At 46.8% G+C, this 23,156-nt stretch overlaps 1 protein-coding gene across 6 annotated transcripts in view; it reads right to left on the bottom strand.

The window, feature by feature from the left end:
• Positions 1-18,767, bottom strand: part of SLC41A3 (solute carrier family 41 member 3) — a 138,433-nt gene extending 119,666 nt beyond the window's left edge. Inside the window, exons 1-3 of one of the 6 annotated variants that reach the window (XM_059161970.1) lie at positions 18,177-18,763; positions 17,548-17,607; positions 6,959-7,245 (exon numbers count right to left, since the gene is read on the bottom strand). In XM_059161970.1, the coding sequence (XP_059017953.1) occupies positions 6,959-7,213 (255 nt within the window). In that variant the 5' untranslated portion in view covers positions 7,214-7,245; positions 17,548-17,607; positions 18,177-18,763. Of the gene's footprint in view, positions 1-81; positions 600-6,958; positions 7,246-17,547; positions 17,608-17,862; positions 17,986-18,176 lie in introns of those variants that run through there. The other 5 variants (XM_059161974.1, XM_059161971.1, XM_059161972.1 and 2 more) reach the window with 5 other exon arrangements.
• Between the last annotated feature and the right edge of the window lie 4,389 nt (positions 18,768-23,156).

Raw genomic sequence — 23,156 nt, 5'->3', positions numbered from 1 at the left:
CACAGCTGTCTCCATAGGCAGTAAAGCCACAATCAAGGTGTCACTGGGATACCCCTTGTCCTCCTTGTTGTTCCAACTTACCGATCATGGCCAGGCCCTCCTGGATACACAGGATACACAATTCTTGCTCCACAGGAAGGGTTCAATAAACTCCCAACTCCCCTGCAGACCCTGAGCAGCCAGTGGGATTGAAAGGCACACTGTTCTTCTCCAACAACTCCTATTTAAGCTACAAGGTATCAGATGAGCCCCCAGTCGGGGGTGGAAGGTTGATTAACCTGACACTGATTCTAATCTGGATTCCTGCTCCTGGGGAGACATGCTCCCTGCACCCACAACACAGGCCCAATAAAAGCACTGCCATTATTGGCTGCAATAGGGAGCCCCTAGAAGTTCCCCATGGGGCCCTCTCCCTTCAGGTCAAGGGGCCACTTCACTTGCTTGGGAGACACTTTGCCCACTCCCTAGAAGTCCCAGTCACCAGGATTTAAGCTGGTGTCAAGCCATCACAGGGTCAATGTGCTGTGAGGCCTCAAACTAGCAGCACTATGTGCTGCTGTGACCTGGCACAAAGCGGGAGGGTCCTGAGTAGCCTAACCACAAGTCCCACCCTGCTGTTCTCACAGCTCTTCTTATCAAAGGGATGGTTTCTTCTTATCCTCGCATAGTGGGCTTTATCTACTTCCCTGCCAGGTCCCTGTGCACATGCCAGTCATGCCCTCCCGTAGAAGCCAGGGGCTCCCTCACCATTTTGATACCACCCAGGGCTTCCCACAGCCTCTATAGCTTTTCTCTGCTCCCAAGAACTCCCTCCTGAGAGCCCTGCACAGCACCCACTCCCCCTCTCAGACTAGGAGTACATGTGATTAATAACCTGCAGTATTTCTCAACAGTCCAGGGCTGGGTGCCACGTGTTCAGCCACCCCATAACCCTAGGATGGAAATCTTCCCTCACCAGGGGGAGGCAACAGGCTGGCCTCAGCCCCTGTGATATTCAATCCAGGCTTGAATCCCTTCACTCCTAGAACTCTCCACCCTATTGCTTCTCCTCTCCCATTAGGCCCTTGCCCTCCTGGCTTTCACGGCTAAGGCAGGATCCCTGCCAGACACTCCCTCCTCTTTACCCCCAGCCACTTCCACAGAGCCCAAGGTTCCTGACCACTCTGCAGACCACCAGTTTGAATTTATGCTATATGTAATGCAAAGAGATCAGACTCATCACAAAGAATAGGTTTTTCCCTTCTTCATATGAATACATTCCCAAACCCTGTAATATATGCTGGCCTGTGTGGGCACCCAGGGGGCTGGAGAGCTATATGAGAGCTTCTGTTTCTAAGGAGAAGATGAGCTTGAAGCCTTAAAAGAAAGAGTATTGGTCTACATAAAATATACATATAAAATATACATATTTTACTATATAAAATATATACATATACATATACACATATAAATTTTATTATATTATACACACACACACATGTGTGTGTGTGTGTATGCAGGGCCAAAAGCAAAGTCAAAAGAGAAATAGAAAAATAAGAAACATATTTGTAATCCATATCACAAAGAGCCGATTTCCCTACCTATAAAGAACCTTCAGGTATCAATAAGGAAAAGGATAACCACTCCATACAAATATGGGCAGAGAAGAGAAGCAAATATCCAAAGATATTCAACTTTACTTGTTAATGTAAAAAATGCGAATTACACCACAAGGGACCTCAACAATGGCCCCCATTACCTTCTGTACTGACTCTCGGTGTAATCCACCCCGCCCCTGGAACATAGGCTGAACTCAGTGACTTGCTTCTACCCAAAAGAAGAAAAGTTCTTCTGTGGTGAGGTTACAAAAGACAATGGTTCGTGTGACTTGCTAACAGACTGTTTCCTTCTTGCACCACATGCTTTGATGAAGCTGCCATGTGGGACATGTCCAGCAGGGAAAGTACTAAAGGCAGCCTATGGGTGATAGGCAGTGAGGAACTGAGACCCTGCGTCCAAAAATCTGCCAGGAGCTAAAACCCTCCCACAACCACGTGAGCACTAGAATTTCAACTGCTGCCTCCTGAGAGGGCTGGCAGCAGGAAATCCACTAACCTGGATTCTTGGCCACAGCACCCATAAGGTAATGCGTGAGTGCCATTTTAAGCTGCTAGATTTTATGATGATGTGTTACATAGTAATAGAAACTAAGACAGTGTACAATGCAATGCAATTTTCCATCTATCGGATTGTTAAAGATCAAAGGATTTGATAATAAACCATGTTGCCAAGTGCTGGGAAAGAGGGATTTTTCTTTTGGTGGTGAAGGAATATTGAACAATGTTCCATGTATACTCTGAAGAGTTTTAATCAGGAAAAGATGCTGTACTTTGTCAAATGCTTTTTCTGCATCAATTGAGAATATCATATGGTTCTTGCCTTTTATTAATGGGCTCTATCACGTTGATTGATTTGTGGATTTTAAAACTTGCACCCTAGGAATAAATCCCACTTGGTTGTGGTGAATAATCCTTTTAATGTACTGTTGGATCCTATTGCTTAGTATTTTTTTGAGAATTTTTGCATCCATATTCATCAGGGATATTGGTGCCCTCAGGGAGAAGGTGGCCATCTGCACACTAAGGAGAGGGGCCTTGAGAGAAATCAACCCTGAGGGCACCTTGATTTTGAACTTCCAGTCTCCAGAATTGTGAGAAAAAAGTCTCTGACATTTCAGCCACCTAGTCTGTGGTACTCTGTTATGGTAGCCCTAGCAAACTATTAAATTAAATTGAAAAGTACATCAGAAGGGAAATGGCTAAATAAATTCTGGTGTATTTGTATAATGGAACACTACATATCCATTTAAAAAAGTAAACTCTTAATATACCTATAAATAATATTGTAAAGGGAATATATTTTGTAGTGAATATACTATACAGAGAATATTGTACATACTGTACAGAGAAAAAAGCGAGATACTCAATAGTTTGCATATGCTAAAACTTGAAAAAAGAGAAAAATATATAGAAGCAGATGAACAGATATAGATACTTGTTCATCTTTAGGAGAAGACATAGCCAACTGGGGCCCACTGGTTCCCTCTGTATAGACTGGGGAGCCTAGTCTCACACTGGTGAAACTTTTTGAACCCTGAACCACATGGATATTTTACTTTTTCTACAAAAATAAAATTAAAAAAAAAAAAAAGGTGTAGCCTCTATTTTCAGGGAGTTCACATTCAAACCAAGGAGACACCAGATTAATGTACAAGATAAAAGGAAATGGCAAATATCCCATCGTCTGTAAAGGTGAAACATCAGAGGGGCCGGCGCCTCAGGAAAGGCTCCATGAAAGACTGCCTATATGAAACAGGGCAGGAAGGATGGTGGGAGACCTTTTCACCTGGGGTTGGTGGGAGGGCAGGCACAGGAAGGGGACAGTGTCAGAAAGGCTGGAGGCTACCATGCAGCTGAGACTAAATTTAGCCAGCACCACAGAGCTGCAGGACTGGAGCCTCAGCCGCCCTGAGCCAGCGATTTGGGGATATCTGTGCAAGTCATGGACAAATGCATACACCTTTTGACCCGGAAACTTCTACTTGCAACAATTTATCCTACTCATTTACTCAGGTGTCTAGGAAATGTCAAGATTTTCCAACCTTCCCCACAGATTCCAACTGTACACAGGAACCCATCTTCCTCCCCCACAGTGCAGGGGACCTACACTTCTCACTTCAAGCAGACCAAACCAATCAAGGTCATTGCATTCCCTTTGCCAATTTTTGGTGCCAAAGTGGGATGTGCCTCAAATCTGCCAATAAGAAGTTGGGGAATTCTGTTGGGAGCACCTAGGAATGGTTCCCTGTGCTTAAGAAGGAGGAACCAGAACACATAACCCATTCTTCTCCCTCTGAATGTGATGTGGCTGGCTGTAGGACAAAGCCAACTTTGGGTGCTGTCTGGCAGGAACTTGGAAAGGTCCTGTTTCCTTGAAAGCATCATTGGCTGGTGATGATAACACTTCCCAAACCCAGAATTACCCTATCTTGGAAATTCCACTTTGGGACATGACATATTTCCTTCTTATTTAATCCATTCTAGGTGCGCTTTCTGATATTTGTGGCTGAAACCATTCTAATTGATTCAGCCAAGGGGAACAAACCAAGGATGCCTGGATACCAGTTTGTGGAGTCTGTATTTTATTCCACAGTTAACCAACACGGATTTTAAAATTCAGATCTGCATCATGGAGGTCCCCCTGACATGGCAGCTGGTCCATGACTCTTTTGTGGGTCTAATGAATACGTGAAAGAAACTCCAGAATGGATATTTCTGCCTAATCTTTATCCTCTTGAGTTGCAAATTTTATGTAAGTTCTTGGAAACTGGCCCAGAACTGCATGAGACAGATTATCAGTGACAACAGCAACAACAGCAGTTAACTTTCACTAGGTGCTTTCTAATGCCTGGCACTGTGACCAGCACTTCAGAGTCCTCTCAACAACCTTGTGGGGTCAACTCTAATTTACAGAAAAGCAAACAGGGAACAAAGAGCAACTTGTGTAAGCAACAAAGGTTGGACTCAAATCCAGTTAGAGTAGCTCCAGAGTCTGGGCTCTTAAGCAGTTCAATTGACTATGATACTGCCTCTCCTTATGTAATTTATAAATTTGTGTGTGTGTGTGTGTCTGTAGAACCAATGTGTATATGTACAGGCAGCTGAGGTCTATGAACGGCTCTATAAATATGTATGTGTGAAGTGTGCATGCATTTGAGTGTGTGGGATACACGCTCAGTGACATCACATTGGCAGGTACCCTCGATACAACACACTCTGAATATCGCTGGTATAGAGCATGGAATGTAGGGAGGAGGACCCAAAGTAATGAGGCCAGTGATGAGGCAGTGGCAGGTGGCAGGAGTGGGGTGGAGAGGAAATCTCTGGGTTATGGAAGCCAGGCACTGAGGTGCTCCAGAGGTTATGGCAATGCTAACCGACCGTGGATTAAGAAAAGATGTAGGGCCAGAGGGTACCAGGTCACTGGGAGAAACGAGAGAGCTGAGGGGTCTGGAGGTCAGAGAGAGACAAAACATGGGGAATGGGGCTGAATCCGACTGGATAGGGACTCCAGGGTAAGAGAAGCTCATCCTGGGGCCTGACAAGTTCGAGGTGGATCTTTGGAGTGGAGCTGGTCACTGGTGTTGTGATGTTATGAAAAACTAGACAGCAGGGTATTGGAAGGGTCTTTGAGAACCCCAGACTGGGCCAGGCAGATCATGGAGTGAAGTAGGATGGGGTCATAAAAGGGAATGGTGGGCACTGTGGCAAACCAGAGAATACAGCCACCTGGAGGGGACAGCCACCACTGACTGCAGCCCTAAGAGAATATGGATCCAACATTGTTAAGAGTTGCCAGGTTTTCAATAGAAAACAGAAATTCAGACTTTTATATGAAATCTGATTTTAGTGTTGGTTTAAAAATAATTTTAAACCACCAGCCTTACAGCTACATGGCAGAACTGGGACTCGAATGAGTGAGGGGCAGGGCCCAAGTTCCCAGACACAGAGACCCCTCCACCACTACCACCCCTTCCCAGAGCCCCCGGAGTGCTGAGTGAGGCACAGGCTGGGAGCATTCAGACAGGGCAGCCCTGCTTCTCTCAGTCTGCCCCACTCTAGACGATCCTTGTTCTCTGCTGATAGGAGAGATCTGACCAGTCGTTACTTAGAATATTCTTTGAGATTATGCTTTTACAGGGAGGACAGACAAAGCGCTCTGACAGTAGCAGAACAGGCAAGGCATGGCACATTGGTAACATTTTTGTCTGATGGGTGACTCCCAGTTCCCTACTATGTGGCATTCCAGTAGGGTTGCAAATCAAAGAACCCTGCCTCCCTCAAAGAGTTATTAATACTTGAGAGTCAGGCTAGCCAAGCAGAGAATGTCCTCCCTCAGGGAACAGTGACTGGACCAGGAGTGGACACCTGACATCAGAATCAATGTTCAGAGACTGATGTGGACATTGACAAAGAGGTCTCTCTTTTTTCTAATAACACATATACCAAGGATTAACTGCCAAGGGCCATCCTCACCTCTAGGTACAGAATTCTGCCTGAAAATAAAACGTAGTTGAGTGACAGAGAAAAAGCCAGCATAATGATATCATTTAAGCACCTGGATCGTGCTGAGGCTAAAATCTAACTCTGTAACTGTCCCTCAGAATAATATACTGCTTAAAATATAACTTTAACTAATGAGGAGTTGTACTGGTGATGCAAGCATGCTTAAAGAAGACCTTGAGAAAAACAGGTACTAGTAGCAGGCCTCTGGTGGAAGGGATGATACATGTCCTTGAAGCTGAGCAGCTGGGGATGCCAGGCTTGCTCAGGGTGGAATACTGCCTGCTTCCCTTTTTTGTTGTCTCCCCTGCCTCAGAGAAAGCCTGCTGTTAAGGTAATCCCTTTAAGTGTGCTTGCAAAACTACAAATCCTTGCTGCCGGACCAGACACACCTTACTCCTCTACTTGTTTACCTCCTTTACCCCTAAGACTTGTGACCATCATATATGACTCGCTATTGTATAACCTTTCCTTCTCCTTTGTTGCTATCATGTATCTAATAAATGAGGGACTGAGGAGTTGTTTGGGAAGACAGCCCTTCCAGCTATCATCCCCTGCTCCCTCTCTCTTAGAGCTGACTTGTTTGTGCCTCATTCTTCTCCCGTGTGCTGTTAGAAAAGCGGCATGACCCTTTAGATATTCCAATTACAGGGGTTAATAAATTGTCTCTTTTAGGCTTAACCTGTGTTAAATTTAGTCTCCATCACCAGTAACTAAAAGAATCCTGTGAAATTTGTAGAAAAAATGGTATTTGAGAAGAGAAGGCCCTGCCCCTTGTCCCTCAAGCTGGACTCAACTTTAGGGACGACATTCAACAATGCCACCAACAGCACTATTACCATTTAGTTCCTTCTTACCTGGAAATAGTTCAAAAGTACACCAGCCCCGGAGAGTCCCAGTCCAGCAAACACGAAGGGGACTATCACCTGAAGGCCAATGGATAAGGCAGTCTCCCTGCTGAGCTCAGCCCCCAGTGGTTTAGAGACTGCCCTTTGGCTCTCAGGCACACTCAGAGGTCCATCTTCTGAGGCTGCAGGGAGTCTTCCAGGACTGAGGGTGTGTGGCAGAACCAGCTCCTCTGGCCGACGCTGCCGGGTCTCTGTCCCATCCATGTGAGCAGAACTGAGCCCCTGGCAGCCGTAACCTGGAAGACACAAAGCAACAGGGACTGTTTGATAGAGTTCCTGACCCCTCTGGGGCTGATGCCCGGTAAGCCCTCAAGCCCTTCTGTTGAGCAGCCCCTCACTCAGCGACTGCTCCACATGGTCTCCTGCAACCCCAATTTAAAGTTGTTTTTTTTTTTAATTTAATATGCATATGTTTGAGGGGGAAAAAACACATTATAAAAGATAGCACTAAGTATTTATGAATTAGAGTCAGTAAAACTGGTGATATAGGGAACTGAAAATTCTTTCCTCCATAAAAGAACAAGAAAGCTAGCAAAAACTGTCAAAATCCACTTTTTCAGAACTCTGGAAATTAATCAAAGGCTTGCAGCAATGCAAGGAGTATCTATTCAAGAAAAAATTGCTGAATCTTTAGCAAGAACAGCAACATGGGTATTCATGATGTTTTAACTGTGCCTTTGTCCCACCCCCTGCTCTCTGGTTCTGCAGCAGCCTTAAAAACCAACAGCCCAGAGAGAACAGAATGGGCTCAAGATCTTTCAAAGCCTCATTCTCAAAAAATTGTCCTCCTTTGACCTAGCAGGTGGTTCACTGGAAACTGCCACTTACAAACTATCTGTATTTCACTGGACTCATAATTTACTCAGTGTAAAAAGCCCCTTCCCTCGGAGACATTTCTTGAAAACAATTACAGGCACTCCACAGCTGCCTGAGGTAGTGGGTAATAGCTGGGGTAAATAATACACTAACCAAAAAGCCTAAAAGGAAAAGCTGCTGAGATGTCTGTGAAAATTCTGCAAAGTTTCTAAAACTTCCTGGGATCTAGAAGGCCACTCTTACTGAGCTGGGCATCTGCTCAGGAAATAGCTGAAAAGGCCTGAAGCTCTACCCTCCAGCTGCTCTGGAGGCTCTGCAGGAGCAGAAAGTGAGGGCTGAGGCAGAGCTGTCCCCTCCCAGGCCCTGTGCTGAAGATGTGCCCCAACGTGCACACAGAGCCTCCAGGCAAAGACAGGGAGGTTCAGCAGTTCCACATAGGGCATTCAAAGAGATCTCTAGTCAAGCATTACCTGACCACAAGCAGAGACTTCAGTGGTCCTGTACAACACAGAATACAAACTAAAGAAGTCACTCATTAAAGTCACTAAGAAACCTTGAGCAGAGGGGAGAATCTAATTTCTAGAGTTGTCACATTATGAAATTTTTATAAAAGATTTTATTTATTTATTTGACACACATACACTCAGAAAGAGAGAGAGAGAGAGAGCGAGAGAGAGCGAGCGCTCAAGTAGGAGGAGCAGCAGGCAGAGGAAGAGGGAGAAGTAGGCTTTCCACTGAGCAAAGAGGCCAATGTGGGGCTCAATCCGAGGACCCTGAGATCATGAAACCAAGAGTTGGACATTTAACCAACTGAGCCAACCAGGCGCCCCATGTTACAGAATTTTAAATGTCCAGTTTTCAACAAAAAAATAGGAGACATGCAAGAAAACATGATACTATGACCTATGCACAGGGAAGAAAGCAATTAATAAAAAAATATCTTGAGGCAGACCAGACATTGGACTAACTAGACAAAAACTTTAAATTGGCTATTTTTAATATGTACAAAGAATTTAAGGAACCATGCCTGAAGAACCAAAGAAAGTATGAAAAGGAAGTCTAACCAAATAGAGAATATCAATAAAGAGATAAAAACGTTTTAAAAGAACCAAATAGAAATTCTGGAGTTGTAAAATTTAACAGCCAAACTGTAAAATTCCCTCAAGGAGCACAACAGCTGATCTGAGCAGGGAGAATAAGAAACCACTGAACAGAAAGATAAATCAACACGGATTATCCAATCTGAAGAACAGAAATAAACAGGATGAAGAAAAAAGAACAAATCCTCAGAGGCCTGTGGGACGTCATCAAGCAAACCAACATTTGCCTAACAGGAGTCTCAGAAAGGGACAAGGGAGAGTAACGGGGTCCAAAAGAATATCTGAAGACAGAAGGGGCCAAACCTTTCCAAACATGATCAGAAAAATTTCCATAGTCAAGAAGCTCAACAAATTCCAAGTAGAATAAATTTAGAAATCCATGCCAAGGCACACCATAATCAAACAGTCAAACACAGAGAATCTTAAAAGCAGGGAGGAGTCACTCTTCATGGACCAGGACTCCTCAAGAAGATTAACAGATTCCTTCTCATCAGAAACCATGGAGGCCAGAGGCAGCAGGATGACATACTCAAAGTGCTTAAAGAATAAGACTGCCGGGACGCCTGGGTGGCTCAGTTGGTTAAGCAGCTGCCTTCAGCTCGGGTCATGATCCCAGCGACCTGGGATCGAGTCCCACATCGGGCTCCTTGCTTGGCAGGGAGCCTGCTTCTCCCTCTGCCTCTGCCTGCCATTCTGTCTGCCTGTGCTCCCTCTCCCCCCTCTCTGATAAATAAATAAAATCTTAAAAAAAAAAAAAAAAGAATAAGACTGCCAGCCAAGAGTTCTGGAAGGAGCAGAGTAATAGATTTGCAAGTGAACAAAAACCAGGAGAATTTGCCAATAGCATATCTCCCCTTCAGAATCAAAAGCCCTTCAAGCTGAAGGAAAGGACCCAGATAGTAGTTTGCATCCACATAAAGAAATAAAGAGCGTGAGTAAAGATAACTACATAGGCAAATATAAAAAACAGCATAAATGCATTTTTAAAATTTATTTTTTATTTTCAGCATAACAGTATTCATTATTTTTGCACCACACCCAGTGCTCCATGCAATCCGTGCCCTCTATAATACCTACCACCTGGTACCCCGACCTCCCACCCCCCACCCCTTCAAAACTCTCAGATTCTTTTTCAGAGTCCATAGTCTCTCATGGTTTACCTCCCCTTCCAATTTCCCCCAACTCCCTTCTCCTCTCTTATCTCCTCATGTCCTCCATGCTATTTGTTATGCTCCACAAATAAGTGAAACCATATGATAATTGACTCTCTCTGCAATTTTATTAGTAACTCTTTTTTCTCTCATCTAATTCAAAGACAACTGCATAACTCAATAATGACAAATCACTACGTATGGGTACACGGTAACTAAATATGTAATTTGTATGACAGTAGGAGCACAAAGTAGGAGAGCACAGAGCTATATATAGGAACAAAGTTTCATATACCAGTGAAATATATTCCACTGTATGAACAGACCACATTGTGTTTGCCTATTCATTAGGTGATGGACATTTGAACTTTTTTTTTTTTAAGATTTTATTGATTTATTTGACAGACAGAGATCACAAGTAGGCAGAGAGGCAGGCAGAGAGAGAGAAGGATGCAGGCTCCCCGCTGAGCAGAGAACCCGACGCGGGGCTTGATCCCAGGACCCTGGGATGATGACCTGAGCCGAAGGCAGAGGCTTTAACCCACTGAGCCACCCAGGCGCCCCTGAACTTTTTTTTTACTTGTTGGCTTTTACAAATAATACTGCTATGAACATATGTATGCAAGTCTTTGTATGAACATGTATTTCTGTTCTCCTGAATTATGCATTTTGAAGGGGTGAATTTTATGGTACGTGATTTGGATGTCCGTAAAAAATATTCATGAATTATTTATGGAATAAGGTCAAGAGGCAGACTACAGCTTCCCAAACTCTCTGAGCCCCTGTCCAGTAACAGCTTCTATTCCTTATCACAGATGACCACTGTCCAAACTGGAGAGAACCACTCCTCAGCTGCCGTTTCATTTCTTCCTTAGTGTTACCAACTATGAGTGTCGTCCTAAACAGGAGTGCCCAGGAGCACAGTCCTAAACAATAGTGTCTGATTACTTGGCAATTTAGATCAGTAAAGTCATGCTCTCATTTATTCATGTCTGGTTTCATCAGCCCGACATTAGTGTACTCATGTTCAGCCAGGCTGTGGGACCAACTCACTTTACTGCTGTGTCCAATCTGACGATATGACCGCCACAATCCACCTATTCTGCTCCAAAATAAAAATCGCCTCATTGTTTTTTAATACAAAACTAACGTGTTCTTAAGAAATGCAATTTAGAAATCACAAAAAAGGTATAAATATGGAAATTTAAATCAACAATTTTACTGCCCTCCCTAATAACTAACACTAAATCTAGTGTGTATCTTTCCAAAGTACACAAACATACACACAAACTCATGCATGCTATTTTTTTTAGTCAAGGTTATAGATCCTGGCTTGTTTTATTTAATAAAATGTATATACTTGTCCATATATAATGGATGTAATTTTCATGGCTTCTCATGTCATCCTTGATAGTCCACCCAGGTGCTGGTAAAGCCTTTTCCACAGGATTTTATAGGCAGGAAGAGCGGACGGAAGAACTCAGCAGGGACAAGTCGATGTTTTAACCTGTAGCCACAAGCAGCCCAAGGCCACCATTACCGGGGGACAGGGCCCCAGCACTGCGTGCAGCAGGTTTCTTAAAGTCAGCAGAGACACTGGGCCTGTGAGGACAGTCTGAGTGAGCAGTGAGTAAAAAGGGCACAGGGGAGGCCTCACGTCTTCAGGGACAGTTTAGAAGGTAGAAACCTTCCACACACACACACACACACAAGCCTACAGAACTTGGGCCAAGGCAGGCTTTGCTCAGCTCAAAAAGGCAAGAACCCACAACAAACAAACAAACAAACAATGGGAACAACTTATTGCAGCATGACTCCATCTTCCTAAAGGCTTTGTAGCAGCCCAGCAGTGGGATGGGAAAGGTCTGCTCCTCTTGCCACAGCAGGTTACAGGGCCCACCCTGACCACCCCCCCCATCCTGATCCCCTGCCGCCGAAAGGAGCCACCCTCACCCGGCTGGTCCAGACCCAGGTCATTCGTTAGGACTAAGACCCCTGTTCTAGTTTCCCAGTGGCTTTCTTGCCCTAAACCCTCAAAGCCTGAACCCTTGAGGCAAACCAACCACTCTCTTTAAATTCATCACAGTCTGTACAGCAGTCCTGGTAAAGTGAGCCAGGCTTCCATGGGAGGCCTGGTGATAGCACGGAAGCAGGTAACAGAGGAAGGAACAGCCCCAGTACGACCATCACTGGGAACCACATAAAAAACTGTCAATAGGGTCTCAAGTCCCCATTCTGCTCTGCTATGTGGCTCCCCTGGAAACCTAGGAAGGAAGGACAATTAGTAGAGCAGGGCAGGGTGGTCCCTGAGCCCCTGAAGTACCAGATCCATAATTTCTTAAAAAAAAAAAAATAATAATAATAATAGACACAGCTCCCCATGACCAATGCAGTGGTCCTTCACATCTCTCTTAGCCTCGCAAGTCTCAATAAGGTCTATTACTGCCCCCATCACATAGCAGAGGAAACACAGAGTAAAGGACATGAGGAGCACCAGCTTCTCGTCTGTGCTCCAGAGCCCACCTCAGCCCTTGCAAGGACCAGGGCTCACAAAGGTCTCCTCTCTCCTGCCTTTTCAGTTTCTCCCCCTTTACCTCTCCAGGATCATCTGGTGACAACAGGACCTTGTTCTAGAATCTCCCTCAAGCCACCCTCTAGCTTGCACCCCATTTCCTCCTCCCCTTCAGAACACAATGAAAGAGACACATCCCCACTGTCTCTGTGTCCTTCCTCTGTGCTCAACAGCCATCCATCTCCTCCCTGCATAAGTGGCCCTTGCCAAGGCCACCTGCACAATGCCAAACAATTCCCCCAAACCTCAGCATGGCATGAGACACTCTCAAGGATTTAAGACCTGCCCACCATGGCCTCCCCCACATCCCTGCCCCTGCAGTGTGCCCCTAGCCCCTCCTACATGTGACTTTAGCTCTTGTTCCTTTCATCCCTCCTGATAAAGTCCATACTGTCTGAAAGAGCTGCTGACTCTCAAGAACGATGGCCTGCTCTCATTTCTGAAACTGGCTGGACTGGGGCTGCCCTCTTCCTGCTAAGTTTAGGGGAATTCTAACCAATACCTTCCTGCTAGAGCCCATAAAACACTCCACCCTCCTTCTCCAAGTTAGAATGCTCTTTGGGACCCTTCCAGTGTTCAGTACTCTAGAATAAAGGCTATGTTAATGGTTCTGGGGCTGACTCTGTTTCTCCTGAGGCTCCTTGAGACTCCCTTGTAGTGTGTGCCAGACATGAAGCCTTTGATTGCTAAGGCAGCCATAACAAAGACCTCTGTGAACCCAGCTGTATGACACAGCTACTAGCAGACCACCCAAAAGCCAGGCTACTGCACCCATGGAGCTCCCCCTTTAGCAGATCCTAGGTTACCTAGATCATTGACCGCCTGAGAGACCCCACTTCTCCTCTCTCACCCTGATTCTTGCTCTTGGGTTTTAAAGCATCCGATAAACAGTGAACCCAAGAAACCCCAGTTATCCCACCCAAGGAAAGGCTGGCCCTATGTCCTCGCCCCCTCCCTCTCTCTACCTGAGACCACACTGTGTGGCTATGTGGGCCTGAGGCATGCAGTGTCCCCCCAGGACCTGTAAGAAAGCTTGTTCTTCACAACTCTCTGATGGGTTTTGCTGAGGCACTTCCTGTGACAGTAAGAACCACAAGGGCCAGTCCAGCCTCTACAGTAGTCCCAGCTGGGGAACTGGTTCGGGGCTCACAAGTAGTACAGGTCCACAGGCTTCCCTGGCCTTTACAGCACCACTGTGGAAAGGCTGACAGGGATGTCACAGCCTTCTCCTCCTGGCTTTGGGTTACCAGATTTAGCAGATCAAGTGAAACTGGATACTGAAAACGGATTCCTTAATTATCTGAAATTCTCTGTCCTTTCTAATGGCCCTTCCCAGGTTTCCATGCATGCTTCACTTCGTCCTACTCCCCTGGTGTCCTACTGTCCCTTTTCAGTTTTCAAAAGACAACTGTTGCTTCCCCCACTAAAGGAACCCCTTTTCTTGCTGTGGCTTCTCCTCCTCACTGACCTCTAGCACCGACACTCCAGACTCTCCTCACCTCTCTTGTGTCCACAGCCTGTGTCTGAACCTCCCCCAGGCCTGTGCCTGAAGTAACAACGATGTGTTGGTGCTGCTCCCTCAACAGAGGTCTCCAGCTCAGCCCAGATCCAGATGTGGAAAGCCAACTTCCCACTCACTGGTCTGAGAGGTGCCTTGGGCACCGTAGGTCAATGTCCCCATGCCTCCTCTCGATCTCATCTTTCCCATGAAAGGTACCACAGCCACCCAGCCAGTCAACACAGAAGGCGCAGATATAAACAGAAAGGGCCTGGGGTTCAGGAGGCGTGGATGTAATCCTTTGGATTTTATACACGTCTATACTGCTCAGCCTTCCTTCTGATGAACGTACACTATTAAAAAAAACCACCTTTCTTTTTTAGTGCAGCCTTAGGTTCACAGAAAAATTGAGAGGGAGGTACAGAGAGTTCCCCCAACATCCTGCACAAGAGAGGAGCAGGGTACACTAAACCTACACTGACACACCATAATTGCCCCAAGTCCAGTTTATATTGGGGTTCACTCCTGTGCTGTACACTCAGTGGGTCTGGACAAATGTGTATGATATGTATCCACCATAATGCACTCATCCAGAGTAGTTTCACTGCTTCAAAAATCCTCTGTGCCTCATCCAGTCATCCTTCCTCCCCCCTCAGTGCATGAACGATTCATCATCCATTCAACAAATGACGTTTTGTTCCTTCCTTTTATACTAGGGATTTTTCTAGGCACCAAGAATACAGTGAAAAGCAAGACAGATAAAGGTCCTGTTCTCAGGAAATTTGCATTGTAGAGGCAGAGACATAAATAAACAACAGAACAAACAAATGAGCAAGAGAAATTAAACACAGTGAACTGACAGGGACTACCCCAGGAAAATGTAGGGTAAGGTAAGATGGAGGAACAAGAAAGGCCCTAGAAGAGAGGATGACACTTTACTAAGCTCTAACTGATTTAAAAAAAAAAAATGCCAACTGCACAGGGGCACCTGGTTAGCTCAGTCAGAAAAGCATGTGACTCTTGTGAGTCTAAGCTATGATGGGTATAGCAATTTCTAAAAAAATAAATAAAACTTCTTTAAAAATGCCAACTGCAAAGGTCTAGGGAAAGAGCCCTGCGAGCAGAGACAGCAGCAAGTATAAAGGCACTGGAGTAGGGCAAACTTGAGGATGGCACGATAGCCTGTCCTGTAGGGCCTTAAAGGCAGAGCAAGGAGTTCTTGTTTCTTCCTCAGACTGGTTTTTCTGTTCCAAAAGGCAACTCTCTTGCTTCTCCCACTAAAAGGAATCAGGGCCGATGAGTGTCCCCAGATGACTCCCGTGAAGCCAAAGTTACACCTCAGCAATAAATGCACAGAACACTGAGAAAGGGTAAATCACTTGTTTTAAGTCCCTAGGTTTTCCCCTGCTTTGTTACGCTTCAAGGGTAACTGACAACTCCCAGCTCTGTGACTTCAGTTAGTTCACCTGCCCTCCTCTGGGGCTGAGAGCATTGAGGGCTGAGCTAAGGACTTCCAGTGTGGAAGAGAAGTCTTAGACACCCAAGACATGACATACTGCAAGGATAGCTGAGTATATAGCATCGAAATACTCAAAGTCAATGTGAACACCAACCTTAAAAAAAGATGTACTTTCTGACTCTGACACTTCTAAAAGTAGTCCAAAGCAACAGGACTTTCCTTTAGTCTGGTGGGTACCCTCTTGCACCTCTGACACTCAGATATTCATCTCTAATACTCAGAACCAGGACTCTTAGAGGACAATAACTTCCATAACTTGAGATTGGAGAAAAATCAAGATGGCTCTGGAATATTCTGCTGTTGCTAGAAAATAAGATGCTTTCAAAAGTGTCTGAGGGATGAAAATGACAAAGGAACAAAATGTAAACAAACCACCACTGTCAATCAGTGATAACTTCAGCATCTAATAATAATAAATACAGTATAATTACCACTTCACAAAAGTTGAATCTACAAAGGGCCACAAGTTCATTAGGAGATCAAAACAGGAAAGTTAAATACAAATGTATAAAACCCATTAGGAATAAAATAAAACTGCCGATGACCCCCTCCTTGTGGTGAGATTCAGGCACACCACAATGAGTTTCCAGATACACCAAGAAACCAGGTTGGCACCAGGAGGCAAGTGCCAGCAGCTGAGCTAAACTGAAGGGTTCCCTGACTGCTGATAAAGAGACCACGTCTCAAGGTGCAAGGCAGAGCTAGGGGTCCCCATGGAGCAGGTCTAAGAGAAACTTGTGTGAGGAAAGCACAGAGGAATGTCCTCTAAAATCATCTAAATGGGTCAGAGGCACAATGTGGTGAGCGCCCAGCAGGACTTCCCACCTGCTCTGTGCCCCCAACAGCATGAGGACACCATATCCCACCAGCAGAGACCTCACATCCCCATGGATGGTGGTCAGAGCCACTCATCTTCCTGGAGAATGTGGGAGTGTTTCAAGAGAAGAGGTTCAAATGTCATTTGGATCAACAGCAATGAGCACAGATGGACATACCAGGTCCTGAAGGACAGGCCTACTGGTGAGGGAGGCTCCTGTTGGGAGATTGGGCTTTGGACACAGTAAACCCTGTGAGGGGCAAAGCTGGGGGGAGATGGCATGGACTCCAGGGCAGGGGTGCCTACCCGGCCTTTCCCCCAGAGGGCACAAGATGGAGGGAGTGCTCCAGGACAGCCCCCCACAACAAAGAACTCCCCAGCCAAGATGTCAGTGTGGAGCGAGAGCCCTGCAGGTCCAGAGTGCTTGGAACCCGTTTTTCTGGTGCAGGCAACGAGAGGGGCTGGGCCAGGATAACAGGGCCCAGGTGAACACTGGCTGCCAGGTACATGAGTCTATAAAGTCGCTGATCTTCCAGACGCCTCCCAGTGAGTCAGGGAGAAGCTGGCCTTGAATCCAAGCCATTTTGGGAACCCCAGTGCACATCAGGTCTGAGACCTGGTCGCTAGCACTTCATAACTAGTGCTCACCCCAAGGCAAGAAGGATGGCCATTCCTAACTATTCAGTGGGCAGCTGAAATGCTGGAATCAATCAGCTCCACCTAGCTGCCCACTACCTGGCTGTGAGGTCAAAGTGCCTCTGGGCTTCACAGGAGACCAGGTTCAGTGGGAGCACCCTGGAGCCTGCCAGAAGGGTCTGAATCCCAGCTCTTCTCCTTCCTAAATGTGGGTCCTTGGAAAAGTTCAATTTCTGCGCCTCCAGTGCCTCATCTGTTAAATGGGGACAATAGCACCGACTTCAAAGTTGTGAAGATTAAATAACAACACATTTATTTCACAAGACACCTGGCCAGTCCCCATCACTAGTTAAAACCCCTCAAAGTTCTCATGTTTTAGACCTGTGATTCTTAAACTATGGCTGCATTAGAATCACCTGGAGTACCCACCTGGGTAGTTTCTGATCAGTAGGTGCGGTAGAGGAGGTCAGTTAAGCCCAGACACTGGACCTGTGGGAGAGGAGGGTGCCTCAGAGATACTTGAAGAACAAGACTTGCCCACACTTCACAGTCTGGATTCCCCATTTCCCACCAGCAAGGGCACTGAACCAGCCCTGGTTTGTCTCTCTCCATCCCACGTCCCTCATCCAGCGCTGCCCTTGCCCTGAGTCCTAACTTGGCTAACTGACTACGCGTCGCCTCCGCCCGAGGTCCACTGGAAGCACTTTTCCTTCCCTTTCCCCGTTTTACCTTACATTTGCATACCTCCTGGCCCGGCCTCCCATCTGACATCCTGGCTATCGGTTTACCTCTTCTTCCTCATTCCCCAAGCCCCGGGATTCCCAGGTGTGACCCACCGGACCCCGAGATGCACTGGAACAGCTCTGGGTTTGCTCCCTCCGCGGTGCACCCCCATCCTGGGCCCCACCCCAGCGCTTCCCCTGGGCCGGGCCTCTCCAGTATGACCCACACCTACCCAGACCCTCCCTCGGAGTGCCCGGGTTTGGACCACACCCTCGGTTTACCCAGACTACGCGCACCCCCGCCCCAGCCCGCGTGAGGCGCAGGGTCACGCTTACCAGATCCCCTCCCGGGCGGCGGCGCACAAAAGTCGGGCAGAAGTTGGGCCGGCCGCGGGAAGGGCTTACGGAGGAAACTAGGAAGTCAGGCTCCTCCGGCTACTCCTCCCGGCGGGGGCCTGACCCGGAGACTGCGCGCGGGGGCGGGGTAGGGGAGGGGCGGCCCTGGAGGCGTGGCGGAGGCGGGGGGGGGGGCGGACCAGACGGACCAATCGCGTTGCCCTGCCCAGCCCTCGCCGGAGGGCAGAGCCGCGCAGAGCCCGCCCTCGGGGACTGGGACCGTGGAGCTCGTGTTGAGGATTGGTGGCGTCGGAAGTCGTCTCCAGGCCCGGTTCACCCAGGTTATGACTATGTAAACCGAGCGTTGCCCGAGCACGCCAGGACCCCTCCTCCTATGTGGTAGTGAATCATCCAAGGCTTGGTTTACAAAAAAGGAAAACGAATCTCGGGCTGTAAAACGTCCCGGGAGGATACGGGGCTTAAGGAAGTACAAAGACGGGCCATTCCTAAGGCACAGATGCTTCGCGGGCAGCTAGTGCTCCATCAAGTCCCCAGGAATAGCGTTTTGTTCTCGTGGCTAATGAAAGATCCCCTCTCCCCTTGCTAAAGGCTTGTTTAAGTAACCTGATGTCCCCACAGACCCCCTCTCCCCTTGCTGAAGGCTTGATTGTTCCCATAGCTGAATGACAACATATATCCTGCACAAGCAGGATGTCTGTGATCACCCGGTCTGTCAAAAGAAAAGACAAATGAAAAGTAGAATGTAACTGGGACTTTCCAGAGTGCTGACCCAAGAAACCACCAGAACGCCCTGACCCCAACGCCCAATCATACCTGAATCAAATTAATCAATTAGACTCCTGTAACCATGCATATCTGCTTCTATAGGATCGCTTCCCGCCACCGCCTCCCGCCAGAACAAACCGTTGTGTCCTTGCCTTAAACCCAGTGCCTGACAATGCTTGATTTAAGTTAACCAATCAGATCCCTGTAACCAAGCATCTGCTTCTGTAAGCTCGCTTCCCGCCACCCCAACCCTGCCCTATATAATCTGCTCCCCAACTTAGTCTGGCGCGCTCAGCCCACAAAGGCTGATGCCTCCGCAGGCGCCTGTGTAACCAATAAACCTCTTGCAACTTGCTTCCAGTGGAGGCTTGGTGTCTGCTTCTTGGGTGCGGCTCCAGAGTCTTTCACTAACATCTTTGTTGTAGGAATGTGCGCTCATGCAAAAGTAGAACAGTGGAATTGTCCCACGCGTCCATGCACCAGCTTCCATCATAATCTGCACCTTGCCTTTTTTTTTTTTTCCCGTCTATATCCCTCCCCACACACACCTTCCTCCCAGCCCCCACGTTGGAGCAATTTTAAAGCGTTCCAGCAGACATATTTCACCTTTAAATACTTGAGTATCTTAGCTAATGTATAAATGTTTGTTTTCTCAAACATTCCCATGATACCACTATCACACCTAACAAAGTGAGTAATATCCAGCCTGGTTCTATTTTCCGTGATAGACTCAGAAATGTCTTGACTGTAGGCCTCTTTTAACCAAGATCTAAAGAGGGATGAGGGATTTTGGAGGCAGAGAGCCTCAGGCCAAGTTCAACATGAGTTCAACCAGAAGAGTGTCCAAAACAGGGATGGGAACGCAAGGGCGAGTGAAAGCTAGATATTTGCCAAGATTTAGTACTACATGATATTATTTCAGCAAAAGACAATTCTGCAGATTAAATACAAAAATATTCTACAGGTTCACAGACACACACTCATTCACACCCTGTTTTTCAGGAAATGTGCAGCCTTCCACATTTGGGTACTGCCTGCATACCTCCTTAGGCACCTAGGCTTCAGGGGCCAGCCATCCTCTGGCACCTTCTGCCCTCCCCACAGAAAGAGGGTTTATGTCCACTGGTAGCTAGTAATCCTGCCCTAAACTCTCCAGACCATGCGCCAACTCCCCAGGACCTGAGAATTCTGAATGACCCTAAGCCCACTTCTCGGATGTATACCTGGATCAGTGCCCCAGAGAATGAACAGGTGGGGGGCATGCCCACAGGAGTCCAAGAAGTCTACATTAGAACCCAGCCTCCCAAGTTGCAATGGAGGTACATTTGTCAAGGCTAGACAATAGAATAGATTGTATTTTACAGCCATTTTTTTAAAGATTTTATTTATTTATTTACTTATATGTTTTTAAAGATTTTGTTTATTTATTTGAGAGAGAGAGAGAGAGACAGAGGCAGAGGGAGAGGGAGAAACAGATTCCACACTGAGCAGTGAGCCCTATGCAGGACCCTGAGATCATGACCTGAGCTGAAGGTAGACGCTTACCCAACTGAGCCACCCAGGCACCCCAGCCATGTTTTATTTGCATATTTAGTTAAACATATGGTCTGTGGGCCCCCATTTGTAACCTTGCCGTGGTTTCTATAACTTTTTAGGGGAGATTATCTTGTTTCAATATATAGTTATGGGTATAAGAAACATTTTATTTCCTACCTAACTCTAATGCAAGAAAAATAAGCCAACAAAAGTGTAAGGATAAATGGTAACTAACAGTTGACCTCTAGTAAAGAAGCCATAGGGGAGAATACAGCACTCTTGAGAAGGGGGCAGCCCCAGCTCAGCTCCAAAGGACAATCTCCACGCTAGGACACAGGACCCATTCCTAAGGGCCTTGGTAAGTGGCGGATGGTGTGCACCAGGTCCTGGCTCATGCCTCATTCTCTTCCTCTCACTTACAGCATTAATAAGTGCCCACCCAGAGTGCTGCCTTGGGAGTCCACAGGCCTGTCTGAATTTTAAGCGGTAAGTAGCTTTTGCAAAGAGCTACTATGCCAAAACTGTAGTCCTGGGATGGGAACTTAAGATATATACACCTTACCATTTACAAAATGACATTTGTAAATGATAAAGTTTTATATAATGTTGGGGATATTATGGACTAAATTATGTTGTTCAACCTCCACCCCCAACAAATTTGTGTATTAAAGCCCTAATCCCCACTGTGACTGTACTTGGCAATGGGGCCTATAGGGATGCAATGAAGGTTAAATGAGGCCTTATGGGTGGGACCCTGAGAAGATAGGACTGATGTCCCAACAACTGGGGGAAGAGACTCAAGAGATCCCCCTCCTGTGTGTGTGTGTGTGTCTGCCTGTCTTTCATCTCTCATCTTTCTCTGTGTGTGTGTCTTTCATCTCTCATCTTTCTCTCTCTCTTTCTTTCTTTCATCTCTCTCTTCCTGTCTCTCTGTGCTCACAGAGAGGAGGCCATGTGAAGCCCCAGCAAAATGGTGGTCATCTACAATCCAGGAAGAGAGGTCTCACCAGAAACCAATCCTGTTGGCTTTAGCTAGAACTTCAAGCTTGAACTTCAAGCTGTGAAGAAAGACCTGTGAGAAATAAGTTTCTTTTGTTCAAGGCATCTGGTCTTTCACTTTGTTGTGAAAGGCCAAGCTGATGAATGAAGGAAATTACTAATTTCACAAGCTGAGTTTAGGAAAGATATGACCCTTATTTTTCTCATCTGTAAAGTGATGTTAATATTAGTGCCTACCTCAAAGGGTTGAGGATGACAAGAAGCCAAGAGAAAGAGGAAATGGAGGAAGCCATATATGTAAAGTCCTCAGCACAGTGCTTCAGATGTAGTGAGGGTTCAACCCATGTTTCCAGCTACTATGTTTATTGTTACTACTGAAATTCTGACAGGACAAATCCCAAGCAGGTGGCTGATTCCAGGCATGTGGATGGATCCCTAGAGGAGGTTTGGGACAAGGTTGGGCTTTACCCCACCCACAACTTTCCTCACATCTGTCCTTTCTGCCCCTTCTGCACAGAGTGGAGGGGTACAGCCCCACCCCACAGACTGACCCCACAAAATGACTTTAGAGTTTAGGGCCCTCATCCTCTTCCCACAACAAGCCCACCTGCTCCTGTGCTGCCACTTGGCCATCCCCTCAGAGATTGCAGCAGGCTTGGCCTCCTGCCCAGTCCTGTCCCTGCAGAGGCTGCTCTCTGCAATGGCTCCCTTAGCCTCTGCTCAGGCTTGGCTTGTCCTCCCTTGGTAAATTCAAGTGCACACCCCTCAGCCTCCTTTCTCCCAACCCCCAGCAGCTCTTAACTATGTCATTGTGCTATTTCAGGTTGGATATTTTTGCTTCTCAGACTGAATTCTCCAAGGGAGGAGACTCTGTTCTCTGAACATATCCACTAGTACCTATCAGATGCTTGCTTTAAGTTGCTCCCTCCCAGCTCCCAGAAGTGATGACCTTGAGATGAGGATTCGAGTTCAAGTAGTTCATTTGACAGATCATCCCAGATGACATTGGTGGGAGAAGCGAGGAGGTGAGGGAAGGAAAGGAGGGCCACCAATAAAGTTTCATTACCAAGCAAGTTACCACTGTGGACATCTGGAACTCAGTCCTGCTTGGACCTCTGGGAACCTCAGACATATCTTGAAGGGTGTGCAAATCTTAATTTACCCCGAGTGTACGTGAGGGCTACTTCCAGGGCACAATTGTGCATTGGCCCTTCCGGCCTGATGAACTGTCAGATAAGGTGAGCCAGTGGCACCCACAGGTAGAGAAAGACTTCCTGGGCACCACTGCTGGCCCACATTAAGAAATCGGGAGGTGTGCCTGGGACTGGAGGGGGAACCTGAGTGGGGCAGCAGCAGGGACATCTGCAGCACCAGAAAGACATTTGTTGATTGTAGAATAAGTGAAAAGTTGCAGAGCTGGAGAGCAGAAGTCTGATTCCTGGCCACTTACTCTGGGTGAACATTATTGTCTGCATATCAGTGCCAACCCTCAGAGCAAACCTGCCTTTTTTATGGCTGAGCAAAGTGGGGTCCCAAAGAGTTATTCCACTTGCTCAAGGTCACAGCTCTGAGAGACAGAGCTGAGATTCAAACTCTGTGCCAAAGGAATCTAAAGATGACCCTTCCATTCCATCGACCAGACTGCCTCTCTCAAAAGAG

Source organism: Mustela lutreola, chromosome 2, assembly GCF_030435805.1.
Source record: "Mustela lutreola isolate mMusLut2 chromosome 2, mMusLut2.pri, whole genome shotgun sequence".
Taxonomy (NCBI): Eukaryota; Metazoa; Chordata; class Mammalia; order Carnivora; family Mustelidae; genus Mustela; species Mustela lutreola.
Note: the sequence above shows the minus strand (reverse complement) of the source record. Positions and strands in the feature narration are given on the sequence as shown.